Here is a 12,553-nt window from a genome sequence, read left to right as displayed (position 1 = left end):
TATTTTTCAGAGACAATTGCACAAATATGGCTGTTAGGCGTTGGGATCCTCCCTTTGCATAGGATGGATCCCAAGCCTTGTCTCTCTCTGCAGTCTCGCATTCTTCTTCGACTGCAGTGGAGCCTGCTCAGCAGAGACGTCAGTCTCGGCATCTTGCCCAGACTCATGTTGTGCACTGTGTTACTGCTGCCTCTCCAGGTTTAGCTATAGTAACTGGCCATAGACAGTGGCGAGCAGTCGTTCCTGAGGCTAATTCCAGGATTCACCCTACTTAACATCCTCGTGATTTGGCGATCTCTCATTGGTAGTCGGTTGTCAGCTGCTCAGTCCTGTGGCGGATCCGGATTGGCCCATGAGCAAGGTCCTAACTGACTGGAATGTATAAAAGGTTCGCTGGGCCGCCTGGCGGCGCACTAGGATCTTACATATTTGCGTTGTGTGTGCCTGGGGCTTCGGCTCTGCCTCTAATGACCTGTGTCTATGAGTGTGTCTGTGAGAGTATGCACTAGTCATTACTGGTGAGGCAGGTTATCCCTACTCTGGGCACAGTCTGGCCACACGCTGTGGCCCTCATCAGTTATCACACAGGGCACAGTCAGACAATTTGCTGGTGCATGCTTCAGTTAGTACAGGGCACAGTCTAGCCACACACTGTGGCACACACCTGTTAGCACATGCTGTACATAGAGCACAGTTTATCCACGTGCTCAGATACATTTCTTCCTTACCGCTCTGTGGAGTAACAGGGCTGGTTCTTTATGTTCAGTTCACACTGCATGACGTTTAATGCAGTGTGATAGTGACGGCTGTGGGGTACCCGGAATTGGACCGGACAGTTCTATGGGGAGGTCACGGGGCCATGATCCATTTCTGTGGCCCTAGCCTTGTCATAAAATAGAGGATAGTTGTGTCGTGTTTAATCGTGTCGCTACCTGTGTTGTTTGGCAATGGGTGGCCAACGCTGCAGTTCTGGTCCTCTGAGGCTGATGGTGATGTAGCAAAGATGGTTCAGCTCCCCATGAGTAGAGCGGGGCCCCAGGGCAAATATATTTGATTGTTCAGATGGTGAATGTTGGGGTGCAGAGAATAAGTGAAGGACACAGAGGTGCAGTTTTCTTTACCTTTTACTTGAAAGTAGATGCAATCTGGGGTACCAATTATAGATGACGGATTGAGTCCGGCTTGCCTGGAGGCATTCAGGGGATGCACCCTGCCAAGTGGGGTTTGAGACCTTCCTTCTGCCCTCTCTTTTCGGGTCCCTGCTGCTTGTAGCTAAGCTGCGGCCCTCTCCTGCATGATGATTTGCAACCTGTATGGCAGACAGCATGAGCCTATATCACAGGCACTGTCCTTTTCACTGTCAGCCCCAGGGTCTTGGTCTTCTGTCATGCCTTCAGGTGTTCGGTGTGGCCAGGGAGCTTGCAGTCCCCTGTCCTCCAGATTCGGCTGTCAGGGCATACAGCACCTGCCCAGCCAAGGACTCTGGCATCTCTTTTTATCAGCGCTCCACTCTGGGGTCGGCTATATGCAATTTTTCTTCCCCAGAGCCCTTGTCTCTGCTCCTGTCCCTTCCGTCTCCACAGTCCAACTGCCAACTCTCCTCTCTCACTGTCCTGTCAAGAGCTCCAACTAGCTCCTCTTTCCATGACAACTCTCCTGTTTACTCTCTCAGCTGACTTCTTTCTGACTCACTAAACCCACCTGCTGGCCAGAATTTATAAGGAAGCTCCCCTTTCTGGCCTGGAGCAGGAATTGACATGTACACTGTGTTACCGGGCATGGGAACTCCCCCTGCCTCCAAGCATATCATCACTCCTTAGAGGGAGGCAATGTCACCGTGGCAACCGGACTCTGGGGTAACACACTAGCCTTAGGTTCTCTGTAGCATTGTACCACTCTGTGGAGCAACAGAGCGCAGTACCTTAGCATTTTTGTGAACGCTTGCAGTGCAGCGCTGCCATTGCTCACATTAGCTGCAGTTTTACACCGCTGCATGGTGGACACTGGGTTGCAGACGCACTTAACTTTAGTATTTTATTTCGTGCGTTCCGCCAACCCTAAAAATGACCTTCAAGAGTCATTAGAAGAAAACCTCTCCTGCATCCTCACCATAATATTCAGTGTTAGAGGTATTCAAAAAAACATCTAAAAAAGCCTGATACATTTTAGAAACAAACCATGTGGATCGATGAGTTAAAATAGAGCTCTTGGGCCACAATGATCAAAGGTATGTGTGGAGAAAAAAGGGTACAGTATTTCAAGAAAAGAACATCTCAGCAACCATTATGCATGGAGATGTGTTGCAGCCAATTTCCTATTTCAAGGGTAGAAAGAAAAATGGATTCAATTTAAATTTCAACAAATACTTGATGCAAACATCTTTAAAAAAACTGAAGTTGAAAAGAGGATGGCTTCTACAAATGGATGGCCCTCACAGTCCCCTGATCTCAACATCATTGAAAATCTGTGGCTAGACCTCAAAATACCAGTGCATGCAAAACAACACGGTGATCTCCCAGAACTGGAAGAATTTTCGAAGGAAGAATGGATGAAAATCCCTCGAACAAGAATTGAAAGATTCTTGGCTGGCTATAAAAAGTGTTTACAAGCTTTGCAACTTTCAAAAGGGGGTGCTACTAGGTACTAATCATGCAGGGTGCCCAAATTTTTGCATTGGCCACTTTTTATTTCTGTAATTTTTATCATGTAAAATAAGAAAATCTATATTTCTTGTCTAAAATAAAATGATAAAATGATAACTGCAGCTCAAAAATAAGGTCACATATATTGTATGTATACATTTGTTTCTTGAATAGAAAATCCCCCATACTATGCCCCCCTGAATACAAATATTATATGTACCCCACCATTAATATACTATTAGCCATGCATCTTTCAAAATATAAAGCAATAAGCCAGCGCTGTACCCCCAGTAACAATAATCTCAGACACCCAATAAATATAAATTATTCAGTCTCTGTGACCCTTCCCCAATTTGGAGGCTATTTGCACACATTGTGTTTTTGTTGTTTTTTCCACATGGATTTGTTTTGGAAAATATGCAACATTTTACAGCACAAGCAAAGTGAAGGAGATTTCTAATGATCATGCTCATGCACATGTTGCTTACTTTTTTTTTTACAGATTTCCACCAGATTAAAATCTGTATAATATCAATTCTTGCAGCATATTTCACCCATACTAATGAGTGAGAAAAAATACCCAACAAAAACATAGTGGCTCCCATGTGCAGCAATTTATTTAACCTGAATGTGTGTTCTCAGATGCACATCCAGCTGAAATATTTGCTGATGCCAGCGGGCCAACCTCCACCTCCAACTACATCGGCGATATGTCTACCCCTGCCATAATAACAACCAAAACAATGCAGTGAGCATGTTGTTTTTATGGTGATCAGTAAATGGCAGAAGTGAAGTTGGTTGAACATTGCTTTTCTGTATTTAACATATAATATAATTTTCTAAAGTATAGAACAAATGCATACTTATGTTTATTGAATAATGTAATAAATTAAAAAATGAAATGATTGTTAACCCCTTTACCCCCAAGGGTGGTTTGCACTTTCATGACCGGGACAATGTTTACAATTCTGACCACTGTCCCTTAATGAGGTAATAACTCTGAAATGCTTCCATGGATCCCACTGATTCTGACAATGTTTTCTCATGACATAGTGTACTTCATGTTAGTGGTAAAATTTCATTCAAATAACTTGTGTTTATTTGTGAAAGAAACAGAAATTTGGCGAAAATTTAGAAAATTTAGCAATTTTCTAAATTTGAATTTTTATGCCCTTAAATCACAGAGATATGACACAAAAAACTTAATAAGTAACATTTCACATATGTTTACTTTGCATCAGCACAATTTTGGGACCAACATTTTTTTTTTGTTAAGAAGTAATAAGGGTTAAAAGTTGACCAGCGATTTCTCATTTTTGCAGCACCATTTTAATTTACGGACCACATCACACTTGAAGTCACTTTGAGGGGTCTATATGATAGAAAATACCAAAAAGTGACACCATTCTAAAAACTGCACCGTTTGACTTTTTCAATGCAAAATTGGCTGGAAATCAGATTGGACGCTATGTCACGTTTGGAGAGACCCTGATGTGCCTAAACAGTGGAAACCCCCCACAAATGACCCCATTTTGGAAACTAGGCCCCTCAAGGAACTTATCTAGATATGTGGTGAGAACTTTGAACCCACAAGGGCTAAACAGAAGTTTATAACGTACAGCCGTACAATTAAAAAATCATATTTTTTTTCCACAAAAGTGATTTTTTCACCCCCAATTTTTATTTTCCCAAGGGTAACAGGACCTTAAAAGTTGTTGTGCAATTTGTCCTGAGTATGCTGATACCCCACATGTGGGAGTAAATGACTATTTGGGCACATGGCAGAGCTCGGAAGGGAAGCAGCATCATTTGACTTTTTTGGCTGGAATTCAGATCGTCCACCATGTCATGTTTGGAAAGCCCCTGATGTGCCAAAACAGTGGAAACCCCCCATAAATGACACCATTTTGGAAACTAGACACCCAAAGGAACTTATCTAGATGTGTGGTGAGCACTCTGAACCCCCAAGGGCTTCACAGAAGTTTACAATGTACAGCCGTACAATTAAAAAATCATATTTTTTCCACAAAAATGATCTTTTCACCCTCAATTTTTATTATTCCAAGGGTAACAGGACCCCAAAAGTTATTGTGCAATTTGTCCTGAGTACGCTGATTCCCCACATGGGGGTAAACCACTATTTGGGTGCATGGCAGAGCTCGAGAGGGAAGCAGCGCCATTTGACTTTTTTGGCTGGAATTGGGATTGGACGCCATGCCTCATTTGGAAAGTCCTTGATGTGCCTAAGCAGTGGAAACCCCCCACAAATGACACCATTTTGGAAACTAGACCCCCCAAGGAACTTATCTAAATGTGTGGTGAGCACTTTGATCCCCCAAGGGCTTCACAGAAGTTTATAACGGCCGGGCGTGAAAATAAAAAAAATCATATTTTTTCCACAACCATGATTTTTTAGTTCCCAATTTTTTTATGTTCCCAAGGGTAACAGGAGAAATTGGACCCCAAAAGTTGTTGTCCAATTTGTCCTTAGTATGCTGATACCCCATATGTGGGAGAAAACTACTGTATGGGGACACGTCGGGGCTCGGAAGGGAAGTAGTGACATTTTAGAATGCAGACTTTGATGGAATGGTCTGCGAGTGTCATGTCGTGTTTGGAGAGCCTCTGATGTGCCTAAACTGTTGAAACTCCCCACAAGTGACCCCATTTTGGAACTAGACCCCCTACGGAACTTATCTAGATGTGTGGTGAGCACTTTGACCCCTCAAATGCTTCACAGATGTTTATAACGCCCAGGCGTGAAAATAAAAAAAATCATTTTTTTCCACAAAAATGATATTTTTGCCCCCAATTTTTTATTTTCGTAAGGGTAACAGGAGAAATTTGACCCCAAAAGTTGTTTTACAATTTGTCCTGAGTAGGCTGATACCCTCGGGATAAAACACTGTTTGGGCACATGGCAGAGCTTGGAAGAGAAGGAGCACCATTTGACTTTTTCAATGCAGAATTGGCTGGAATTGAGATCAGACGCCATGTTGCGTTTGGAGAGCACCTGATGTGCCCAAACAGTGGAAACCTCCCAATTCTAACTCCAACCCTAACCCAAACACACTTCTAACCCTAATCTCAGCCCTAACCCTAGCCCTAACCCTAGCCTTAACCCTAACCCTAATGGGAAAATGGAAATAAATACATTTTTTTAATTTTATCATTTTTCCCTAACTAAGGGGGTGATAAAGGGGGGTTTGATTTACTATAGATGGCGGGTTTTTATATTTGGCAGCTGTCGCACGCTAAAAGATGCTTTTTATTGTAAAAATAGTTTTTGCATCACCACATTTTGAGAGCTATAATTTTTCCATATTTTGACCCACCGAGTCATGTTAGGTCTTATTTTTTGCGGGACGAGTTGACGTTTTTATTGGTACCATTTTTGGGCACGTAACATTTTTTGATCGCTTTTTATCCCAATTTTTGGGATGCAGAAAGAACATAAACCAGAATTTCAAGAATTTCTTTTGGGGGTGCGTTTACACCGTTCCGCGTGCAGTAAAATTGATAAAGCAGTTTTATTCTTCAGGTCAGTACTATTACATCGATACCTCATTTATGTCGTTTTTTCATGTTTTGGCGCTTTTATGCACTGAAAACAATTTTATATAAAAAATAATTATTTTTGCATTGCTTTATTCTGCGAGCTATAACTTTTTTATTTTTTCGCTGATGATGCTATGTCATGGCTCGTTTTTTGCGGGACAAGATGATGTTTTCAGCGGTACCATGGTTATTTATATCCATTTTTTTGATCACGCAATATTGCACTTTTTGTTCGGCGGTATGATAACAAAGCATTATTTTTTAATATGTTTTTTATTTTTATTTTTTAAGGGGGTCACTAAAGGGGTTATCTAATGGGTCAGTTTTATAGGGTGAGTCGTTATGGACGTGGCAATGCTAAATATGTGTACTTTTATTGTTTGTTTATTTTTCCAAAAAATGAATTTATTAGGGAATATTTTTTTACTTTAATTTACTTAGCTATTTTTTATAAATTATTTTTACATTTTTTTTTTACTTTATTATACTGTCCCAGGGGGGACATCACTGTCATGTGACAGATCGCTGATCTGTCACATCACAGATCACTGTGACAGATCAGCGATCTGACACAGGCACTCCTGGAGGCTTCCTCATGCTGGCGCTTTGCAGGCATGAGGAAGCCGGCTCTCTGCAGGCCCCCGAAGGTCCCCACCGCCATTTTGGATCCAGGGACCTGCAGGAAAGGAGGCCCCCGCAGAAGCGCTGCACATCGCGCTGCTGCGGGGGTCGCAGGGAAGCACGGAGGGAGCCCACTCCCTGCCGATGCTTCCCTAAACCCCCGGTACACTGCGATCGTGTTTGATCGCAGTGTGCCAGGGGTTAACGTGTCGGGGGTGGTCTGTGACCACCCTTGAAACATAGTGATGGGTGTCAGCTGTGAGACACCCGGCTGTGATCAGTGGCGCTCACCCCGTGAGCGCCGCTGATCGCGCTAGATGTACTATCCAGTCCATGGGTACAGGGGCCCGGGTCCCATGGATGGGATAGTACGTCAGATGGCAGAAAGGGGTTAAAGGGAACTAGTCAACAGGTTTTCGCTACCTCATCTGAGAGCAACATGGTGTAGGCAAAGAGACCTGAATCCAATGATATATCACTTAGTTTGCAGAGTGAAGCCGTTCTGACAGAGTTTTTAGATTTAGCAATGCAGCAGAGCTGAGAAAGCTAACCCCACCCAGACCAGGCTCTGTATGTACATAGTCTATAGACAGTGAGCTGCTTATCACATAAGGGGGTGGAGTTAGACAAGAACGCACATGGCCAGCTAGTCAAGTCACAGCAATGATTAAAGGTTTAGTCTAAGTAAATAACATCACACAGACGGACATGTTGACACATCGTTGAGTTCAGTGTATTAACCCCTACCTCATGCTGTCCCCAGTTTACATGACAAAAACCTGCTGACAGATTCTCTTTAAGCCTTTATATGAATGAAGGGAAAACTAAAAATAACAAAGTCAGATAGCTATCAGAAACAAGTACACTCCCACATTTTCCAGTAATACAAGGGATATATTATTTGTAAAGCAATATCTACAGATTTATTACACAAATAAACTTCCCTAAAATTAAGTGACTTAGAAACAAGTTACATAAAAGCTTGAAGTAAATGATGTAGCAGTTGGAGAGTCCATTCTTAGTAACAACGCTCATACTGTGCTACATGTTTAGTGCTCACTCACATAAGGAATATTGCATTGGGCTATTTATTAACGACTAGTGTTGAGCATTCCGATACCGCAAGTATCGGGTATCGGCCGATACTTGCTGTATCGGAATTCCGATACCAACTTCCGATATTTTTTCAATATCGGAATTCGGCATCGGAATCGGAAGTTCAGTTGATTGACGGCCTGACGTCATCATGATGCGCGGTGTGTGCGCATCATGATGCGCCGTCATTTCGGGCCTTCCGGGGGTCTCTGCCGGCCTGCCGGGGGGCTGTGCCGGCCTGCCGGGGGGCTGTGTGGACTGCCGGGGGGCTCTGCCGGCCTGCCGGGGGGCTGTGCCGGCCTGCCGGGGGGCTGTGCACCCTGTGGGGGTCTGTACCGGCCTGCCGGGGGGCTGTGCCGGCCTGCCGGGGGGCTGTGCTGATGTCCGGGGGTCTGTGCAAGCATCGTCCGATGGGACTACAAGTCCCATCGGGCGATGCCTGCTACCATGACAGTGATTGACACATTAGCCAATGATGGGACAGTAGTAGTCCCATCATCCGGCTAATGTGTTAAATGTTAAAAAAAAAAAAAAAAAAAAAAAAAAAATACTACATACATACTACATATATACTACATACATACTACATGCATGCTACATACATACTACATGCTACATACATACTACATGCATGCTACATACATACTACATACATACTACATACATACTACATGCATGCTACATACATACTACATGCATGCTACATACATACTACATGCATGCTACATACATACTACATGCTACATACATACTACATGCATGCTACATACATACTACATACATGCTACATACATACTATATACATGCTACATACATACTACATGCATGCTACATACATACTACATGCTACATACATACTACATGCATGCTACATACATACTACATACATACTACATACATACTACATACATGCTACATACATACTGCATGCTACATACATACTACATACATACTACATACATACTACATGCATGCTACATACATACTACATGCTACATACATACCACATACATACTACATGCATGCTACATACATACTACATGCTACATACATACCACATACATACTACATACATGCTACATATATACTACATGCATGCTACATACATACTACATATATACTACATGCATGCTACATACATACTACATACATACCACATATATACTACATACATACAATACATACATAGACATACAGTACATATAACATAGAGTAACATACTTACCAATACTTGTCACATTGTTCCCCGAAGCCATTGTCTTTCCGGAATAAATATTAACATAACAAACCACAAAAATACTCACCCACGATCCGAAGCAGTCCACGAGTGTGTCCCACGACGATCTTGGGTAGAGAACTGCAGCATCAGATGATGCTGCCGTTCTCTACGGGCTGCAGGAATCCAATGACGGAAGGTAGGTATCCTTCCGCACTGTATTCCTCCGCCACTTAAAAAAAAAAAAGTCCCTAGTCTCACTTTATGCCATTGCTGCGTGGGAATTTCCCACACAGCAATGGCATAAAGTGAGACTAGGGACTTTTTTTTTTTTAAGTGGCGGAGGAATACAGTGCGGAAGGATACCTACCTTCCGTCATTGGATTCCTGCAGCCAGTAGAGAACGGCAGCAACAGCTGATGCTGCAGTTCTCTACCCAAGATCGTCGTGGGACACACTCGTGGACTGCTTCGGATCGTGGGTGAGTATTTTTGTGGTTTGTTATGTTAATATTTATTCCGGAAAGACAATGGCTTCGGGGAACAATGTGACAAGTATTGGTAAGTATGTTACTCTATGTTATATGTACTGTATGTCTATGTATGTATTGTATGAATGTATTGTATGTATGTAGTATATATGTGGTATGTATGTAGCATGCATGTAGCATGCATGTAGTATATATGTAGTATGTATGTAGCATGCATGTAGTATATATGTAGTATGTATGTAGCATGTAGTATGTATGTAGCATGCATGTAGTATATATGTAGTATGTATGTAGCATGTAGTATGTATGTAGCATGCATGTAGTATATATGTAGCATGCATGTAGTATGTATGTAGCATGCATGTAGTATGTATATGGTATGTATGTAGTATGTATGTAGCATGCATGTAGTATATATGTGTTATGTATGTGGTATGTATGTAGCATGTATGTAGCATGCATGTAGTATGTATGTAGTATATATGTAGTATGTATGTAGCATGTAGTATGTATGTAGTATGTATGTAGCATGCATGTAGCATGCAGTATGTATGTAGCATGCATGTAGTATATATGTAGTATGTATGTAGCATGTAGTATGTAGCATGCATGTAGTATATATGTAGTATGTAGCATGTAGTATGTATGTAGCATGCATGTAGTATATATGTGTTATGTATGATGCATGTAGTGTGTATGTAGTATATATGTAGTATGTATGTAGCATGCAGTATGTATGTAGCATGCATGTAGTATATATGTAGTATGTATGTTGCATGTAGTATGAATGTAGCATGTATGTAGTATGTAGTATGAATGTAGCATGTATGTAGTATGCATGTTGTATGTATGTAGCATGTAATTTTTTTTTTTTTTTTTATTTTTTTTTTTACATTTAACACATTAGCCGGATGATGGGACTACTACTGTCCCATCATTGGCTAATGTGTCAATCACTGTCATGGTAGCAGGCATCGCCAGATGGGACTTGTAGTCCCATCGGACGATGCCTGCACAGACCCCCGGAGCCTGCACAGCCCCCCGGCAGGCCGGCACAGCCCCCCGGCAGGCCGGCACAGCCCCCCGGAGCCGGCACAGCCCCCCGGCAGGCCGGCACAGCCCCCCGGCAGGCCGGCACAGCCCCCCGGAGCCTGCACAGACCACCGGCAGGCCGGCACAGACCACCGGAGCCTGCACAGACCCCCTGGCAGGCCAGCACAGCCCCCCGAAAGGCCCGTACAGACCCCAGAGAGGCTGTACAAGGGCAGGAAAGGGTTTTTCTTATTCCGATACCGGAAGTCCCATAGACTTGAATGGGACTTCCGGTATCGGAATCGGCGATACCGATACTTTTTTTAAAGATCGGCCGATACCATCCGATACGATACTTTGAAGTATCGGACGGTATCGCTCAACTCTATTAACGACAGATGATGCACAGCCATTCTGATATATATCATCTATCATTTTCAAATATTTGGAGCTACACTAAGCCTTGTATTATAAATCAATATAGATCAGACTATGGACATACATATCACCAGAGCCTGCTTATTAGTGTCAGTTCTCAATGTTTCTTTCTTCTTCAGGTTTCAGAGAGATGTGACTATGTGTATGTCAATGGCAAGGAAATGAAGGGCAAAGTTGATGTGATGGTGAACTTCACGTATCAGTATCTGAGTGCACCTCTGCTGATTACTATCTGGGTTCCTCGACTGCCTCTCCAGATAGATATCTCTGACACTGAACTTAGTCAAATCAAAGGATGGCGGGTTCCCATTATTTCCAACAAGAGGTTTGTTTGTCTTGTTTTATAAGACACTATTATCAAATCAGAAGATGGAAATGTTCTTATTAATACATGTCTGCCGATTTTATAACTTGCTAAATTTGCTCAAATTCAATAGTGAAAATGCATTTGATTCAAATTGAATAAAAAAAGGTGTTTTTTTATACTCAGAGGTCTCTAGATCCCATGGCACAATAAATGAATGGGTAAAGAATGAGTTATTAAAGGGAACTTCTTATGCTAATTAGGCATATGACTAGTCAATGGGGCGTTAGTTTTCCTAGACTAGTCAGCCATCTTCGCGTGATAACATGATTTGCATGCTTTCTGGCTTCAGAGGTGCACGCCATATGACCGAAAGTGCAGAGGACATACGTGAATCATCTTCTGCACCCGGCTTCAGAAGCCCAATGATGCTGCCAAATAGGGTCATGTGCATAAGCGAGATTTGCAGGGAGCTGGGATGATGCTGGCTCTTGCAAATCATGTTATGCCGACAGGGGCATAATAACATGCAAAGAGGCCGACTAGTCCGGTAAAACTAATGACCCATCAACTACTTCAAGGCCTAATTAGCATAAAAAATAGAGATTATAATAAATACTTTTTAAGCATGAATTTGCATGAATAACATTAGACAGCTGGTTAGACTAGGAATTTAATATTACATATGTGAATGCTGCTGAGATGGAGGGCATGGACCTGACAGGTTCCCTTTAACAATAAAACATCATACTGACCTCATCCTGCCCTGCCACCATAGCTTCTTGCCAGTTCTCTGCTTGCTCCCTAAGGCACCAGTTCTATCTAAGGTCTTCTCTTCACTCTTGATGCCAACCATTGACACGCACGTTATGATGTCATGTCACAATGACTTGTATTGTCCTACACAGTCGCATCGCCCCATGTAATAACATAGTGAGAAGCACATTATAAGGACAGGGATCAGCATGGTGGCTCAGTGGTTAGCACTGTTGCTTTGCAGCCCTGGGGTCCTGGGCTCAAGTACCACCAAGAACAATATCTGAAAGGAGTTTGTATCTTCTCCTTGTGTTTGCGTGGGTTTCCTCTTGGTACTCCAATTTCCCCCCACACTCCAAATCCATACTAATAGGGAATTCAGATTGTGAGCCCTAATGGGG

At 42.6% G+C, this 12,553-nt stretch overlaps 1 protein-coding gene across 2 annotated transcripts in view; it reads left to right on the top strand.

Moving 5' to 3' along the window:
- TMEM132C (transmembrane protein 132C) overlaps window positions 1-12,553 on the top strand; it is a 982,344-nt gene that overhangs the window by 879,358 nt on the left and 90,433 nt on the right. For both annotated transcript variants that reach the window (XM_073557084.1, XM_073557085.1), the window contains one exon: window positions 11,212-11,417. In XM_073557084.1, coding sequence (XP_073413185.1) covers window positions 11,212-11,417 — 206 coding nt within the window. The remainder of the gene's footprint in view (window positions 1-11,211; window positions 11,418-12,553) is intronic.

The sequence above is a fragment of the Dendrobates tinctorius genome, unplaced genomic scaffold (genome assembly GCF_039654945.1).
Source record: "Dendrobates tinctorius isolate UK_male_01 unplaced genomic scaffold, ASM3965494v1 ptg000243l, whole genome shotgun sequence".
NCBI classification, from domain to species: Eukaryota; Metazoa; Chordata; class Amphibia; order Anura; family Dendrobatidae; genus Dendrobates; species Dendrobates tinctorius.
This window is presented reverse-complemented; position numbering and strand designations above follow the sequence as displayed.